Below are 19306 nucleotides of genomic sequence, written 5' to 3'. Positions count from 1 at the left end.
TAGTGCATAAAATTCGTACATCTATATAACCAGGTTTTCTCACTCACACCATCCATTGCCATAACCGTCGCCTTCCTCGTCAACAGAATCCTGCACGACCAGGAATTTGGTGTGGGCTGTAAAAAAAAAGTGGCATTAATTAACACGGATTTCAGTTTCACTTACAAATAATGAATAATTTGTCTATTTATTTACTTTAATGAAATAATACTAATGACAAATGGGTGAAATAACATATTACATGTATTGTTATCTTGTTATGTCATTTAAATGTTACTCAGTTCATTACTAACACAATTTTAGGGCTTGTTTGGTTTCAAATCTAGAAACCTTTTCTTGTTTTTCACTTCAGGTTCTGGAAAAGTGATGCCGTAATTTGTACGTATATATCTTTAAGATTGATGTTAGTTTACTGTAGATATATCTCTTAATAATGAAATATTGAGCTAGTAAGTGGTCCGGTTTGTGTTCGGATCTACCTTAACAGAACTTGTCCTTGGACTGAATTTTTAAAATTACCCTTCCAGATCTAAACATTAACGGTGCGTTGGAAAATATATTCAGCATTTACATGTAATCAAGTTGGATAATACGATATTCAGGGGTTCAAGGCTCGCTCTTTCTTGCGGGTTTGGTCATATGACTAAATTATGGGCCGGGTCTGAGTTTGATTATGACAGCCATTCATTTTTCTTTACCCAACTTGACTAAAAATTTGGTTCTTGATTGGGATTTTAATTTACCGACCCATTTTCATCCCTACCTTTTTACCTTACATAGGCCGGCTTTTTTTGTTTGATAACAACAATTTAGTTTCATTGTTGTATGTTTTAAGGTAGATCAAAGGGTTGTTGTCACAAAAAACGCGTTTTATTCGAAAGAAACACGTACAAAACTTGAAAAACAAGTCAGCCACATAAAACGTGAAAAAAATGTGTTTTTTAAAAAAATACCAAAAAACAAAAAACGTGTATAATACCCTTATTATATGGTATTATTCCCATTTTTTTCTGTTTTTTGCTGTTTTTTAGTTTTTTTGTTAATTTTTATTTTTTATAATTTTTAAGATTTATTAAATGTTTTAAAATTTTAAAAAATTCACCGAGATATTTTTGAGATATATGACTTTGTTGTATTATATCCGAGAAATTTCTTGCCGTATAATATTCGTACACGTTTTTTGTGACAATGGTTCATCGACCAATTATTACTGCATTGGAGGCCATTTTCTTTTATAATTGTCCACCCAATATAGCTGGGTAGGCAAAAATATTATATATATATATATAGTCTACGAATGGTGACTCTAACATCAAGTATACATTTAGAGACATCAAATCTGAACCATTCATCTTAGATGGATGGCTCAGATTAGTTCAATTTTTTTCCTCCTTCTCTTTGCCTCTCTCTCTCTCTCTCTCTCTCTCAGTTATCAATGTAAATGCGGATTGCCAGCAGTCATTTATTTAGTAAGAAATGATCCAAATTCAAAGAGGCTATTTTATGGTTGCCGGAATTATATATGTATCAGTTTCAATTGTTAGTTTGGAAAACTTAAAAATGTGATATTGTTCATAACCTTATACTTAGTGCTTTTGTAGGAAACAACTAGATTTTGTTACTTCTTTCGGTGGACTTGCAACAAGATGGTTCTATGTAGCGAACGAAGTGAGCAGTTTTTTATCAATCAACTAGATTGTGCACAAGAAAGGATATTGCGTTTGAAAGAAAGATTGAGGAATTATGTGATCGTGTGAATGATGCTGAAGTCAAACATGCGAACATGACACGAAGAGCTAACTAAAGGCATAAAATGTTTGCATATTAACCCTACTGTGAATGTTAATGTAAACAGTCATAACACTTTGAATCATGGCTGATGAAAGGTTATGTGAAGAAACTGTTCAACAAAGTGACAGACTATTCGGTCCATAAACCAGTTTTCAAGTTGAGAGCATTACAGTGCAAGAAACTTTGATGGCCTTAGAAAATCAGGTTCATGTCAAGACCCACATGAAACAAGAAATAAATTCTAAACATGTACAACATTTTTCATTCGCATGCAACATTTGAATAACTTTATGATGCACACTAGAAAGGAGATCCTCGAGTTGACATGAAAACGACACTACAAATGACACTAGTTGGCATGAAAACGACACTACAAATGACACTAGTTGGCATGAAAACGACACTACATAGAAAGAGCTTTGGCAACTGGTGACATATGTTGAGTTCAATTTAGTCTAAATTGAGTCCATCGTGGCCAATGGCATAGCCACTAAATGCCTTAAAAAATTAAAGGTATTAAATGCCTTAAAAAAGATTTGAACCATTCAGGCCCACTCGTTATTTATGGATGCCATTTTTTTGGCAAGATGAACGTGTAAGCGGACCAATACTCAAAGTTTTGCCAATGGCACCTGTTGTGTCAAAATGGAATCTTGCGGCATCTTATAAACTGGCAAACCCATTTTAACGCCAATCAATCATCCACCATTCGGACCTTCTTCTCGACCCCCGGCTTGAGGGAGGAGTCAGGCGAACTGCGAGTCAAGAGTAGTTGAAGCTTGTCATTCATTGTCAGAACCCCAGCTTCCATATCATACCATGTAATTCCTTACCTTCCTTAGACTCCCTCTCTCTCTTTTGTTTATCTTGTCATCAAATTGTCTATCTTTTCTTTTTCTTTTTTTTTTATCCAGGAGATTTCCTCAAAATTTTGTTCTTTTATTTAAGGAACTTATTGCCACAAATTCTCCATTTTGTTTTATTTATTTAGGGGATTTCTATGAATTCTCGTTTTATTGGCTCTTCCTCTGTCAGTCGACGTTTCTCTATGCTAGTTTGATGTTTATTTTAAAAACAAAATGCTCGACGACGAGACTTTATAGAGGGGAGGTGGCCGTGGCAGACCACCGGCGGCAATGGGAGAGGCACAGCCTCCCTTCATTGCAAAAGTAAATAAAACAGGGGTGACGGTCGCCTCCCATGACGTCATCTTCTTAAGAACTGGAAAAGGCAACGAAAGGGGAAGTCATTCCTCCCCCATCGTTGCGGAGGATTGGTGCCAGCCTCGCCTCGCCAGCGACAATGGGATGCTGGTTTTTTTGTTACAAAAAAAAGCCGGTGGGCTGCTGCCGACTTCCCCACTCTACGGACTATCTGCCAGCGGTGGAAAACCGGCAACGAAGGGGGAGGCGAAAAACCAGCTGAGCAGTTTAGCTTTGCTGGGGTTTTACTATTATATACATATATACACTTTTTAAGTCGTACTTATTAGTAACAACAATTCAATGTCTATAGTGTGTTTCAAAGTAGGAAAGTGGGTCAAATTAAGAAATTGATTTTCTAGCCAAGCTATTATTGTACATGTGATGCAAGAAGGATCAAGATCAACGAATCTTAATCCAACTGCATTCAAGACTAAGCTAAAATTATGCTTAACACTAATTATAACTTAGGAAAAGGAAGAACAGGAGAAAAAACAAATTGGAAGAACAGGAGAAAACTAGAAGGGGATTGCATCTCTTTTATTTTTTCAACTGGTTGACTGTCACGTCTCTTTATATAGAGAAAGAGATGAATAGCCGATCTGAATCTATGTACAAGTACTTAAAATATGACTAGATCCAATTGCAAGATTTGGTTATGCTTTCATCTTGCATCAATAAAACAATTCAGCTTGTGATCCCTATATTGAAATTGGCAATACTTTTGATTGATTGTCTACAAAACATAAAATGGTGGAACAATATTCAATATGCACATAATGCAGAGCACGGAGACCTAGCTACGAAAGATGCTGGCTCCTTCAATTATGGCCAGGGATCCCGAACCTTTTAGCCTTTGTCCATTTTACATGTGATTCAATTCTACCTGGATCGGTCAACATGAGTGCTTATTATATCATTACTTATTATATAATTACAGAATTTAGTTCTGGCAATATCTTTTATAGCTACAAAACGTTGATTACTTAGTTCCATGCTTGCAGAAGCATGAGCACCTTGCCTTTACCAGTGTGGACTATATGGGGTGCCACATCTACTGCAAAGAGAGCAAGAAAACTGTTGAGCTACCGAATGAAAGCTTACTGTAGATGCCAACTTAGCCCTCAGAGGCGATCGGGAAATTATGGACCAAGCCCGTGGAAAGATGACCTCATCCTGTCACTGAGAAGCACATATGGGTAAAATTTTCTTTTCAGTATAAAATTTCTCATCAACTTAACCTCGTGTTAGTCGTGCGTTCTGTAAAAAATCAATGAGATTTTAACGGATTCTAGATCCGCTGGCTCCTGTCCTCCTTCAGTTGGTTAATTAGAAGTAATTCAAGTTTATTTATTAAGTCGTTTGAAATGTTGTTACTGGATAAGTGTCATGCATCTTGACACTTAATGGTTAAGACAAAAGAATAATAATCATACATTGCTTTCTACCTCTTTGACGTTATTTACATGAAAGAGATCAACCCAGGGCAGGCATGGAAGCGAGAACATTGAGGAGATTAAACAAGACGTGAAGCAATTGATGGTGGAAGCTTGCCAGGAGACAGTGGCTCAGCTGGAGCTCGTCGACAGCCTTCAAAGATTAGGAGTTTCATACCAATTTGAGAAGGAGATCAAAGTTGTACTGGATTCCATTTTCATAGACAACAAGGAATATGAGGACCTCCATGCTGCAGCTCTTAGATTCAGATTGTTGAGGCAACATGGATATCGTGCTTTCCCTGGTGAATTGATGCATATTCCAACATAATCCTTTCTTTGTTAAACTGATGTGATGAACTTTCATTGATTTTGAGTTCATACTCATACTGTAACTTTTTCTTTGTTTTCTTGGTGGAGGATTGTCACAGAAGTTTTTAAAAGATTTATGGATGAAAAAGGGAGATTTAAGAACATCTTTGCACAAGATGTGAAGGGGTTGTTGAGCTTGTATGAAGCTTCACACCTAGGATTTGATGGGGAGAACATATTGGAAGAGGCAATGACCTTCGCAACCCATCACCTCGAGGAAAGTGCCAAGGTGCTTAACATAGACTCCATCCTTGCGAGACACGTAGCTCATGCCTTGGAACTCCCTCTTTCTAGAAGGATGCTTAGATCAGAAGCAAGGGACTACATAGATGTTTATGAAAGGATGCCTGGACACCACTCTGGTTTACTCAAACTAGCAAAGCTGGATTTCAACAATGTGCAGTCTTTGTACCAAGCAGAAGTGAAGGAGATGTTAAGGTTGGTAATACCAAGCAAATGTGTTTGCTTCATTCGCATATATATCATAATAAACTAATCTAATTTCAAACATTGATTCAATTCATTGTAATAATTAATCTTCTCTAGGTGGTGGAGGGGCCTTGAGTTGGCAGAGAACTTGAAATTTTCAAGGGACAGGTTGATGGAGTGCTATTTGTGGAACATAGGAGTCGACTTCAATCCTCGCTTCTCTGTCTGTAGAAAAAGTATCACAAAACTCAATTGCCTCATCACGACGATTGATGATGTTTATGATGTATACGGCACAATTGATGAGCTAGAACTATTCACTGAGGCTGTTGACAAGTAACCCCTCCATTCCTTTAATTTACTTCCGGGCATCTCATGAGCAGTTGCCTGTCAGTGCAGTGCATGCTGACGAATTCAGTTCACAACTATATCTTTTTCTCTTTTGTTTTCTCAAGATAATCAAACTTCATAAGTTTTATTCTGCATGTGGAAATGTGACTCTGGCTCTTTCTTTTCGAGTATGCATTAAAGTGAAGCGAGACAAATTATAAACTAAGGCATTAATATCAGTCAGAGGCTAATGTTCATAGACCGAACACAGAAGTTGGCTAAGTAATTAATTAAGTGGTCCACGGAGGCTGCCCCATGTAAATTGCATTCTTCTTAATATATGAAAATCCCGACACCTTTTTGTTCTTTGGTTTATATCAACTTACAAATAGTACACATCCTTAATTTGTCTCCACAGGCACCCACAAGACCATCTTCATTAAGTACTCCATATTCTTTGATATATATTAACCATTTAGATTCTCCTTGATTTGCTGGATTAATGAATTTTGCAGATGGGATGTTGGATATATTGATAAACTTCCTCAATATATGCGGATGTGTTTCCTTGCGCTCTATAACACAACCAATCAATTTGTCTATGATTTCATGCGTGACAAAGGTCTAAACATCCTAGGCTACTTGACAAGAGCGGTGAATATATATTTATCTTTCTTAATAACATATTGACTTACTAAAATTTATCATATTTCAGTGACATGGCCGTTAGAGTCTTTTTAATTAACATTCATCATTTGTTCCAGTGGGCTGATCTGTGCAAGTCATACTTGGTGGAAGCAAAGTGGTTCTACAATGGACATACGCCCACTGTAGAAGAATATTTGGACAATGCGTGGGTTTCTATAGGAGTATCTCTGGATTTGGTTCACAATTATTTTTTTTTGCAGCATGACATGGAGGAAGATGCCGCCATGAGCTTAGACCACTACTACAACCTCATAAAGATGTCATCCCTAGTTGTGCGGCTTCATAATGATCTTGGAACTTCTAAGGTTCATTCACTTTTTCCATCTTCCAAAACAAAACAAGACGAAAGTTAAAAAAAAATGAAAAGAACCCTCTTTTTTTAATTGAGATTTTAGCTGAACACTCTGTTCCTTTTTTAGCTGAAAAATAATTTGAGATATGGTAAGAAAATATTTTATTAGAAAGATACATGATAAGTTGTTGAAAACTTCATCATGTTTGATTGAAGAGATAACTTCTTCTCAAATTATATATAAATTGTCTGTGGCTAGATCTTTTTTATCCATTGACGCACATATTACTGTCTTCATGATCGAATAATTAATATGCAGAGATTTTCTTCCTCTTCAGTGACAAATTTTTACCTAAATTTTTTGAAGGATGAGATTGAAAGAGGAGACGTGCCCAAATGCATACAGTGTTACATGAAGGAGAAGGGTGTGTCGGAGGAAGCTGCTCGTCAACATGTTGACGGTCTGCTAAGAAATGCTTGGAAAGGACTCCATAAAGAATGTGCCGAAGCTACTTCTAATGGCACTAGTCACCCTTTTGTACATTGTGCCCTGAATCTTGCAAGAATGGCACAGTTCATGTATCAACATGGAGATGGTCATGGTTTTCCGGGAAAAGATTATCCTGCAGAGCGTATACTGAGATTGATGGTGGAAAGTGTTTGATACGAGATGGATGATCATCCTCATCATGTCCAGCCATGTCATTATCATGTTGCCCATCATCTCCTATATAGTATTATATTATTTACATGGAGTTCATGGGAGCTGAAATATGGAGAAATGAATGGGGATGGACAGATTACATTTTGTGCCCTATAGAAACCAATTTTTTCTAATGAAGTAGCAGGTTGTTTGGCTAATGTAAGAAATTCACAAGGAAAGAATTGATACTTTGTGATTTACTTGGAGCCCGTTTGAATACATGGAAATTTTCTGTAGCGGTGAAACTTTACTTCAAATCGGGTGGAAAGTTGTAGTTGCGGACAAACAAGGGCCGAGCTAAGGGGGGCCCGCATGGTTCTTGGCCTCATATCAATTTTTTTTTAATTTACATGTAAATTTTAAAAAATTTTACTTCTCTCATAAAAAAATTTTGGCTTCGCCCCTATAGACAAACACCAAAACTTTCGTACCAAGACTTTTGGAGCCATTATGGAACCTTAGTACTGGCGTTAAAGTCACGGAATCTGACATTACACAACAGAACAATATACTATTCTGTTGGTACAAGACTTACTAAAACAATTAAAGATTATACATGCTGATATTGTGGGGCATCAAATCTGATATTCCTCTCGATTGAGTGTATGAGCCTGTAACACCCAACTCGTTACATGTTGGGATTCCAACATGCATGAGGAAAAGCCATATTTGAATCTAAATTCAAAATCTAATTTGAATCTGATTTTTAAATTCATATTTGAGTCCGAATCTAAATTTTAAAATGATTCTGACTGACTTGAAAAATGTAAAATCTTTAAATATAGAATATTTAATTACTACTAAATTCGATCCAAATCCTAGTATAAATCATATCAGATTTTCATATACACCTGAACTTGTATCTATTCTGATGTCATTTCTTAAATTTGAGTCTCACCCGATTTGTTAATTTTTTTTAAAATTTGAGTCTCATCCGCTTTCTTAATTGGATGTTAATTGTTTTTTTCACGTCTGATTTTTTTTTTTTTTTTTCTGAATGTTTCGCTTGAATATCCGATCAAAATTCAGATATATTGATGTCCCTCATTTTTACAATTCTTGCAACTTAGGTGTATCAATATCCGCTCATACTTCATATATATACAATTGAAAGCCTTCTATTACATTTTTGCATTGATCGATCTGAAAGTAAAAGTACTATTTTTATCACTGCGAGAAGATTCAAAGCTTTGAACCATTTGAAAGTTTACAGTATTTTGCACACTAAGCATGGACATCGCGTCCATTTGGTGAAACTTTTGAATAAGCACTTCAAAAGAGAAGAATTTTGAAAGTAACTTACTCTAATGCGACTTATATGAGACCAGACCCATTCAACAAAGGCATCTAATAAGGCAAATTGCAAATAATTTGGATAATTAGCAGAAGAACCTATGCATATATTTGAAAATATAAAGACTTAACCCTTTACCATCTGCTTGCCTTTGGTGGGTAGGAGATGAGCATCCGCACCGAGCCCGCTGTTGGCCTCCATGTTGGCAAGGGGCGCTGCCGGTGGCCTTCAGGATGGTGTCCCTATCCTGCAATTGGGAAGCACAATCATCCCGACGACCTTCTCGGGCACAAGAGTCCCCTCTAAGCATAGGTGCTCGTTCCTGACATTGATGTTATTAGCGGCATAAATAAGCAGAATCGTCATGGTATCTGGCAGGTTCTTGCCACTATAGAGCGAGACGGCAGTAGAGTTCTTTGTCATTGCCGAGGATGGCATAGGCAAGCAAGTCTTGCCCTGGGCATTATCCCCTTCCTCTAAGCACTTCCTTTGTGTTGATAGAAGAAACATTCCAAGAAAGAACTTTGAGTTACCCTGATATGCAAGCCTAGGATCTTAAATTTTTTTATCTCAATATACGTGGTCTCTAATATTCTGCGCCATATTCAAAATTCCTTGAGATTTAGAAGGCAACCGAGGCATCAGTTTCTGTCTTTTTGTGATTGACAGATTCATATTGCAGTCTTTTGACTCTTTTCATTCAAATTATCGTTTATTTGTTGAAAATCCAGTTCCCTTGCAAATCCTCTGGAAGATGGGATCCTTTCCTTTTGTTGCAAACAAGCAAAAAATTTATAAAACCTTGTTACGCATATAGATTCTTTATCCTTGCCTGCCATTTCAACTGCCAGATATACATTCTCTTGGATTCGGGGACTCTTGGAGAGCAGCACAGACTTCGAACAAACTTTTGTTATGTTTTTCCTTGAAATTATTAGTCTGCATTTCACTAGTTTTCTCATCATAGCAATTTTGTTTATCTTTTCAATTAAAAAGGGTGGAAGGCCCATCGTCCAGCAGGGTTTGTTTGGAACAAAAAATTACAAAACTATTAAAACGAGAAAACAGTGAGACTACAAACGCATAGAGCACATCAAACACTGTTGAAAATCCGGTTGGTTGGGCCTTTATATTGACATTGTCTTTCTTGTAATGTTCATCTTCAACTCTCAAGAAGAGTCAAAGAGATACCCTGCATGATCAGATAAAAAAAATGTTTCTTTATAGGGCCATTTGATGCATTAGAATTATAGAGTTGGAAAGAAATTTCCAGAAACTTATTTCAAGAATTCAAAAAATAAAAACAAAATCCAGATTTTCAGAGCTCTTTTGTGTTTGCTAGACTTGGATTTATATTGTAGAAACCAAATTTCTCAGTTTAAGTTTAAGAAGAATGAAAGATGAAAAAAGAAAATCTTTGGATTAAGGAATGCTTTGAAAGCCCAACGGCTACTTGGGGTAAAAAAAATTTCCAAAAAAAAAAAAAATCTGAAAACCAATCCAACGGATACATTTTTCATCCTAAGGTTGATGGTCAAGAAAAACATTTAAAATTTTAAATTTTATTTCCAGTGCTACGGAAAATATCCTTCCCTTCAAACTGGCCCTATAAGAATGTGTGGAATTTGGTGGAAGTTTCCACAGACCCATCTGTGTGGGTGTTGAGTCAGAATTGACCAAGCGAGTGGGTCTGGTGAAGTTAACTTATATAAAATTGTTAAAAATTATATTTTGAAACTATAGTTTGATTTCCGTACTGAAAAATTATTGGCTCCACCCTTGGCTTCCCATTGTCTGTGCTAGTCTTCATTAAATAATTTTGAAAAGATTAACAGCTGTAATTGTGGAAGCTGAAAACATGTAGGGAATCTTATTTTCTAGGACATTAATTATGAATATTGAATTGGGGTCAGATATTAATATCCAATCTAATGAAGATGCTAAAAAGAAATGACTTGTTGAAGTTAAGAAATACTTATTTCTGATTAAAACATCAACTAAAAAAGATTTGTTAAAGCATATACATGATGTCAAGACTTGTAAAAAAGTATTTCCCGTTATTTTCTCGAGATGACCTTGTTTAAGATGCAACCAAGCTCCCTCCCTCCCCTTGATGAATGGGGATGTCAACAGATCGGATTTGAATTTGATATATCCTTAATCATATTCTTTTTTCGGATGTTCACATATTCATATTCGAATCCGGATTAAAATTTGAATAAAGAAAAAGCCATATCCAAATCTGAAACTGAAATCTCATTTTTATATTTATATCCGAATCCGAATCAAAATTTTGAACTGGATTTTGCCAATTTTCCAGATTTAATAACATTAGATATAAGATATTTGTCTAAAAACGAATCCGATCTGAATCCGTATTCGAATTCCATCGAATATTTATGTATATCTGAATTCGATCGAATGTCATTTATTAAATCCAGATTTGATGTAATTTCTTAATCGAATGTTAATTTTTCTTTTTATATCTGATTTTTTCTTGTCAATTTGGATGGGCATCTCGAATATATTGACATCCTATTGATGACACATTGATGAGATGGGCTGAGAAAACTACACCATAAAGCCCAAAAACCTCAGGGCCTCATGTTTTTGGTCCCCGGACTTAATAAGCTGCTGCCCCTTCACCCTTGCACTAGACAAGACAAAGTTGTGTGGTACGGTGCAAAGGTGAAATAGGTATTTTCATCATTTGTAAAAAAGAAATGTTTTTATAGTCTTTTTACGTTTTTTAGATTTTCATTTTCGTTTGTGAAAAAAAAAAATCTTTTTTAGTGTGAATGAAGGGTACTTTAATCATAGTGCACAAAATTCCAGCACGAGTACAATGTATCTAACCAGGTTTTCTCGCTCACACCATCCATTGCCATAACCACGTCGCCTTCCTCGTCAACAGAATCCTCACGCCCAGGAATTTGTTGTGGGCTGTAAAAAAAAGTGACATTCATTAACACGGATTTCAGTTTCACTTACAAATAATGAATAATTTATCTATTTATTTACTTTAATGAAATAATACTAATGACACATGGGTGAAATAATATATAACATGTATTATTATATTGTTATGGCATTTAAATGTTACTCTGTTCATCACTAACATAATCTTAGGGCTTGTTTGGTTTCAAATCTAGAAATCTTTTCTTGCTTTTCACTTCAGGTTCTGTAGAAGTGATACCTTAATTTGTACTTATATATCCTTAAGATTGATGTTAGCTTACTGTACATATATCTTTTAATAATGAGATATTGAGCTAGTAAGTGGTCCGGTTTGTGTTCGGGTTTACCTTAACAAAACTTGTCCTTGGACTGAATTTTTAAAAGTAACCTTCCGGATCTAAACATTTTTGGTGCGTTGGAAAATATTCAACATTTACATGTAATCAAGTTGGATAATATTATAGTCAGGGATAAATGCATCTGAAAATTTGAATGCTGTTCGGTTTACCATGTATAGTTTTTCAGTCGCTGAACATGGCTCGATTTTGCTGATGAAGTGATGTGTTTTCTTCGACTTTGCGACTGAAGCAGGTTGAGACCTATGTTGAAACAGTTTTTAAGCTGTGTGCCTCTTGCACGTAAAAAGTTGAATCCTTGATGCTTTTATGTGAATGCACATGCTCAATGATTTTTAGAATTATGATTCATATTCACTTCTTGTTCGAATTTTTGAGCGATTGAAAATGGTGAACTCCTCTAATCATCAAAGTTATCAATGTAAATGTGGATGGCCATCCGTCGTTTATTTAGTAAGAAATGGTCTAGATTCTTTTATGGTTGCCGGAATTATGTATGTATCAGTTTCAATTGTTGGTTTGGAATGCTCAAAATGTGATATTGTTCATAGCCTTATTGCTTTCTTTTGTAGGGAACAACTAGACTTTATTACTTCTTTCAGTGGATTTACAACAGAATGCTTCCTATTTAGCGAACGAACTGTGCAGTTTTTTTATCAATCAACTAGATTGTGCACATGAAAAGGTATTGCATTTGGAAGAAAGATTGAGGAATTATGTGATCGTGTGAATGATGCTGAGGTCAAACATGTGGAGATGACACGAAGAGATAACTAAAGCCATAAAATGTTTGCATATTAACCCTACTGTGGATGTCAATGTAAGAACAGTCATAAGAAACTGTTAAATTACTAGTTTTATGACCATGTTCTATGTAGTTAGCTGATGTAAACTCTTTCGGTGTATTTAATTATACATGTATACTGTCTTTTAAAAACGCTAGAGTGGTGGAGCTTGCGTCTAATGTATCAAGCGCTATTATATAATGTATACTGTCTTGTAATTCTCGTATGAAAAGAAGCAAAGGGGAATTAGTAAAGAATGCTATGTAAGTAGTCTTGCCATTCAACTAAGATTCTGGTTGAAGCAATACAGTGCATGAAATTTTGATGGCCTTAGAAAATCAGGTTAATGTCTCGATCCTTATGATACAAGAAATAAGTTTTAAGTATGTACAATATTTTTCATTCACATGCAACACTTGGATAACTTTATGGTGCACACTCGAAGAACGTAGAACGCATTATTCAATTTAATGTTAAGGTTAAATGTAAAATTTAGCGCCTAGTTCCAGCAAATAGGAGAACTAGAACCCAAGATCAGAATGTACAACTGATTTAGATGAGGGAAAAATGAAATACATATGATCTTTGGAATAGTAATATATTGTTCCTGAAAATCTGATAGTTCTATCGACGTGAAAAGTTGATTCACAGCTCAACCTACTTTACGTGAATTAAACACAGTGCTGATTGTAGTTCAATGGAGGATCTAGGCCACAACAATGCTGGCTTACAGATAGAAAAAAATTCATCCACTTCAAACAAAACTTCTGAGCTGCAGTTAGTGAAAATCTGAATCAGCCAGGAAATAGACTAAACAACCGCAATCGAAGCAAGGTATCCGAGGATTGTCACTGTCAAAACCTATAAGACGTGTGGCTTTGCACAAGCTCAATGACCCACAACATCTGATCCATTTATTAAATATTGAGAAATATTGAAAAAAAATGTGGTAACGAGGAAGGAGATCCTCGAGTTGACATGAAAATGACACTACAAATGACACTAGTTGGCATGAAAACGACACTACATAGAAAGAGCTTTGGCAACTGGTGACATATGTTGAGTTCAATTTAGTCTAAATTGAGTCCTAAATTGAGTTCATCGTGGCCAATGGCATAGCCACATGGTGGCTGCCTCTCAAAATTAATTTAATATATATGTTAATGTTTTGATATATTTGATTGTTATATATGTAAATGCCTTAAAAAAGATTTGAACCATCATTTTTTTGGCAAGATGAACGTGTAAGCGGACCAATTTTCAAAGTTTTGCCAATGGCACCTGTTGTGTCAAAATGGAATCTTGCGGCATCTTATAAACTGGCAAACCCATTTTAACGCCAATCAATCATCCACCATTCGGACCTTCTTCTCGACCCCCGGCTTGAGGGAGGAGTCAGGCGAACTGCGAGTCAAGAGTAGTTGAAGCTTGTCATTCATTGTCAGAACCCCAGCTTCCATATCATACCATGTAATTCCTTACCTTCCTTAGCCTCTCTCTCTCTCTCTCTCTTGTTTATCTTGTCATCAAATTGTTTATTTTTTCTTTTTCTTTTTTTATCCGGGAGATTTCCTCAAAATTTTGTTCTTTTATTTAAGGAACTTATTGCCACAAATTCTCTATTTTGTTTTATTTATTTAGGGAATTTCTTTTAATTTTTGCTATGAATTCTCATTTTATTGGCTCTTCCTCTCTCTCTCTTTCTGTCAGCTGAGCGTTTCACTATGCTAGTTTGATGTTTATCTTAAAAAAAAAATGCTCGGACGGCGAGCGTTGATAGAGGGGAGGTAGCCGTGGCAGACCACTGCCGACGATGGGAGAGGCACAGCCTCCCTTCATTGCAAAAGTAAATAAAACAGAGGTGATCGTCACCTCCCATGACGTCCTCTTCTTAAGAACTGAAAAAGGCAATGAAAGGGGAGGAGGTCGTTCCTCCCCATCATTGCAGAGGATTGGCGCCAGCCTTGCCTCGCCAGCGACAATGGGATGCTCATTTTTTTGTTACCATGAGGCAATGACCTTCGCAACCCATCACCTCGAGGAAAGTGCCAAGGTGCTGAACATACACTCCATCCTTGGATGACAAGTAACTCATGCCTTGGAACTCCCTCTTTCTAGAAGAATGCTTAGAACAGAAGCAAGGAACTACATAGATGTTTATGAAAGGATGCCTGGTCACCACTCTGGTTTACTCAAACTTGCAAAGCTGGATTTCAACAATGTGCAGTCTTTGTACCAAGCAGAAGTGAAGGAGATGTTAAGGTTGGTAATACCAAGCAAATGTGTTTGCTTCATTCGCATATATATCATAATAAACTAATCTAATTTCAAACATTGATTCAATTCATTGTAATAATTAACCTTCTCTAGGTGGTGGAGGGGCCTTGTGTTGGCAGAGAACTTGAAATTTTAGAGGGACAGGTTGATGGAGTGCTATTTGTGGAACATTGAAGTCCACATCAATCATCGATTCTCTGTCCGACCTTTTTTTTGTTCTTTGGTTTATATCAACTTACTAATAGTACACATCCTTAATTTGTCTCCATAGGCAGGCACAAGACCATCTTCATCATGTATTCCATATTCTTTGATATATATTAACCATTCAGATCCTCCTTGATTTGCTGGATTAATGAATTTTGCAGATGGGATGTTGGATATATTGATAAACTTCCTCAGTATATGCGGATGTGTTTCCTTGCGCTCTTTAACACAACCAATCAATTTGTCTATGATTTCATGCGGGACAAAGGTCAAAACATCTTAGGCTACTTGACAAGAGCGGTGAATATATATTTATCTTTCTTAATAACATATTGACTTACTAAAATTTATCATATTTCAGTGACATGGCCTTTTAGAGTCTTTGCAATTAACATTCATCATTTGTTCCAGTGGGCTGATCAGGGCAAGTCATACTTGGTGGAGGCAAAGTGGTTCTACAATGGACATACGCCCACAGTGGAAGAATATTTGGATAATGCGTGGGGTTCTCTAGGAATAGCTCTGGGTTTGGTTCACAATTATTGTCTTTTTGCAGCATGACACGAAGGAAGATGCTGCCATGAGCTTAGACCATTACTCCAACCTCATAAAGATGTCATCCCTAGTTGTGCGGCTTCATGATGATCTTGGAACTTCTAAGGTCATTCACTTTTTCCATCTTCCAAAATAAATCAAGACGAAAGGAAAAGTATGAAAAGAACCCTCTTTTTTTAGTGGAGATTTTAGCTCAACCCTCTGTTCCTTTTTTAACTGAAAAATAATTTGAGATACGCTAAGAAAATATCTGATTTTGAAAGATACATGATAAGTTGTTGAAAACTTCATCTAGTTTGATTGAAGAGATAACTTTTTCTCCAAATTATAAATAAATTGTCTGTCGCTAGATCTTTTTTCTCCATTACTGCACATGTTACTGTCTTCATGAGCTAATAATTAATATGTAGAGATTTTCTTCCTCTTAAGTGACAAAATTTTACCTACATTTTTTGAAGGATGAGATTGAAAGAGGAGACGTGCCCAAATGCATACTGTGTTACATGAAGGAGACGAGTGTGTCAGAGGAAGCTGCTCGTCAACATATTGACGGTCTGCTAAGAAATGCTTGGAAAAGAATCCATAATGAATGTGCCGAAGCTACTTCTAATGGCACTAATCACCCATTTGTACATTGTGCCCTGAATGTTGCAAGAATGGCACAGTTCATGTATCAACATGGAGATGGTCATGGTTTTCTAGGGAGAGATTATCCTGCAGAGAGTATACTGAGATTGATGGTGGAAAGTGTTTGATACGAGACGGATGATCATCTTCATCATATCCAGCCATGTCATTATCATGACGACCATCATCTCCTATATGGTATTATATTATTTACACGGAGATCATGGGAGGTGAAATATGGAGATAAGAATGGGGATGGAGAGATCACATGTTGTGCCCTTTAGAAACCAGTTTTATCTAATGAAGTAGCAGGTTGTTTGGCTAAGGTTAGAAATTCACAAGGAAAGAATTGATACTTTGTATTAATTGTTGCACGAGATTGACTTGGAGCCCGTTTGAATGGTTGGAACTTTGCTGTAGCGGTGTAACTTTAGTTTAAATTAGGTGGAAAGTTGTAGCTGCAGACAAACAAGGGCGGAACCAGGGGGCATGCATGGGCCCTGGCCCCGCTTCAATTTCCTTTTAATTTACATTTAAACTTTAGAAAATTTTACTTGTCCTATATAAAAATTTTGAAAAATGATATTTTAACTTGTGTCAAAATTTAGAAACTTTAATTCGGCTCCCCTCATGAAAAAATTCTAGTTCCACAAACACTTAAACTTTAGTACCAAGATTTCTGCAGCCATTATGGAACCTTAATACGAGAGTTAAAGTCACGGAATCTGGCATTACGCAATATTCCGTTGTGACAAGAATTTTACTAAAAAAAATTAAAGATTGTACATGCTGATATTGTGACATCAGATCTGATATTCCCCTTGATTGTGTGTATCAACCTGTAACACCCAACTCGTTACATGTTGGCATTCCAATATGCATGAGGAAAGACCATATTTGAATCCAAATCCAAAATCCGATCTGAATCTCATTTTTAAATTCACACTTGAGTAAGAATGCGATTTTAAATTCTGACTGACTTTTCAAAATGTAAAATCTTTAAATATAATATATTTATTAACTACTAAATTCGATCCAAATACAAATCGTATTAACTTTTTATATAGACCTAAATCTGTATCTAATCTGATGTCATTTCTTAAATATGAGTCTCATCCACTTTCTTAATTGGATATTGCTTTTTATTTCATATCTGATTTTTTTTTTTAATGTCTGGGTTGGTATTCCGATCAAAAGACAGATATATTGATGTCCCTCATTTTTACAATTTTTGCAACTTTAGTGTATCAATATGCTGTTCATACTTCATATATATACAATTGAAATCCTTCTATTATATGTTTATATTGATCTATCTGAAAGTAAGAGTACTATTTTTATCACTGCAATGCAAGAAGATTCAAGGCTTTGCAGCACGTGAAAGTTTACAGTGTTTTGCTCACTATACTTCTCGGAGTTGAAGTATGGACATCGCGTCCATTGGGTCAAACTTTTGAATAAGCACTTCAAAAGAGATTAATTTTAAATGTAACTTACTTTAATGCGATTTTATATGAGACCAGACCCATTAATAAAGGCATCTAATAAAGTAAATTGCAAAATAATTTGGATAATTAGCAAAAGAACCTATGCAATATAAAGAATATTCGTATAGTCTTTGGTCAATGCCGTTCATTTGTTTTTTGCTAAAAATTTGTTATTGAATGGGGTAGCCGTCACCTCAATAAAAATTGAAATTATAATAACAAATGTTTTTCAAAATTCTTTTTTGACTTATGAATAAATCTTTTTCCAGTTCATATCGCCATCGATCGATAAATTCATGTTTACAGTTTGCTTGAATGTCTCTGCTGAGAACTAAATTTGCCAACGAACAAAGGAGAAAGGAAAAGGTTAATAGAGTGACATAAGCACTTTATGAGTTGTGTAAAGCCAATTTTTCATAAACTTATGATAAGAGTTCAACTATTTTGCTTTGATGACAATGACAGGGAAGGATTAGCATTTAAAATTGCAAATAACGTAGCGACAGGTGGGGGGAAAAGTAATGGCAACATAAAGAAAAGGAGAAACGTGGACGGCAGGATTCGAACCTGCGCGGGCAGAGCCCACATGATTTCTAGTCATGCCCGATAACCACTCCGGCACGTCCACTTGATGAAGCAATTGCCATTATGTAGCTTGAAATACGTAATAGTCAATTTTTTTCTGCCCTTCCCCCTTCGCGGGGATTCGGCGATTCGGTGATCCTCTGTAAAGATCGACCAGCCTTCTGGGTATTACTGCTACCATGCATCTGCCTGTTTATCCGAAGAAACCATTTCCAGTCATATGGATACATTTATTTCACAATTTTCCGGACTCATTTATATGAAGCAATCCGGCCCTAGAAAGAAGCAGAGAAAAAGCCTGCATCGTAATTCTTCAAAACTGTTTATACTGATCCTTGAAAGTTCAGAACTAGAATTTTTTTGCGAAAATTGAATTGACTGAGTCTTCTACATATATCAGATGATTCAGATCCAGGTTTCCAAGAAAAAGATTCTGTATTTCTCCAATACAGCAACAATGTTAAGTAAAAGTGCCAGCATGATTTTGAATGGAAGAAAGAAGGTGAAGAAATGAGTGGACCTTCTACATGACTTATCATTTTTAATTAATTAATTCTGACTTCCCCCCTCTATTTGTGGCTATAATTTCTTTCGATCGGTCACTTGAAAAGTAATTACTTGGTCTTGAATATTACGCGCCCCTTTCAAAATTCCTCGAGAACTTAGAAGGCAATGGACGCATCTGTTTCTGTCTTTCTATCATTGATAGATACATATTGCAGCCCTTTCATTCAAATTGTTGTTTATTGCTTGAAAGCCCAGCTGCTTGGCCTTTCTATTAACATTGTCTTTCTAATTCATCCATTGTTCAAAAGCGCAACTGATCACACGTTCATTTCTGTCTTGTTTAATTTATCAAATTCATCGGTCATTTTACCTGCATCTGCTGGAAAGTAAAGGGGCACGGGGATC

The 19306-nt window shown here is 36.0% G+C and overlaps 1 protein-coding gene, 1 non-coding gene and 1 pseudogene across 2 annotated transcripts; 2 read left to right on the top strand and 1 right to left on the bottom strand.

Annotated features, from left to right (window-relative positions):
* The first annotated feature begins 2402 nt into the window (after positions 1-2402).
* LOC116265028 (terpene synthase 10-like) lies at positions 2403-7463 on the top strand. Its single transcript, XM_031645542.2, has 8 exons — positions 2403-2612; positions 3998-4192; positions 4484-4734; positions 4861-5239; positions 5348-5566; positions 6076-6214; positions 6325-6573; positions 6928-7463. Exons 2-8 carry the CDS (start codon positions 4002-4004, stop codon positions 7222-7224), a joined length of 1725 nt encoding a protein of 574 aa, XP_031501402.1. The 5' UTR covers positions 2403-2612; positions 3998-4001; the 3' UTR covers positions 7225-7463.
* Positions 7464-14469: 7006 nt separating this feature from the next.
* On the top strand, positions 14470-16478 carry LOC116263536 (terpene synthase 10-like; annotated as a pseudogene).
* Positions 16479-18355: 1877 nt separating this feature from the next.
* On the bottom strand, positions 18356-18437 carry TRNAS-AGA (transfer RNA serine (anticodon AGA)). Its single transcript has one exon. It is a non-coding gene; the product is annotated as a tRNA-Ser (tRNA).
* Positions 18438-19306: the final 869 nt, after the last annotated feature.

Source organism: Nymphaea colorata, chromosome 11 (assembly GCF_008831285.2).
Source record: "Nymphaea colorata isolate Beijing-Zhang1983 chromosome 11, ASM883128v2, whole genome shotgun sequence".
Lineage (NCBI taxonomy): Eukaryota > Viridiplantae > Streptophyta > Magnoliopsida > Nymphaeales > Nymphaeaceae > Nymphaea > Nymphaea colorata.
The sequence above is the reverse complement of the archived record's forward strand: the minus strand, read 5'-3'. Positions and strand labels throughout refer to the sequence as shown.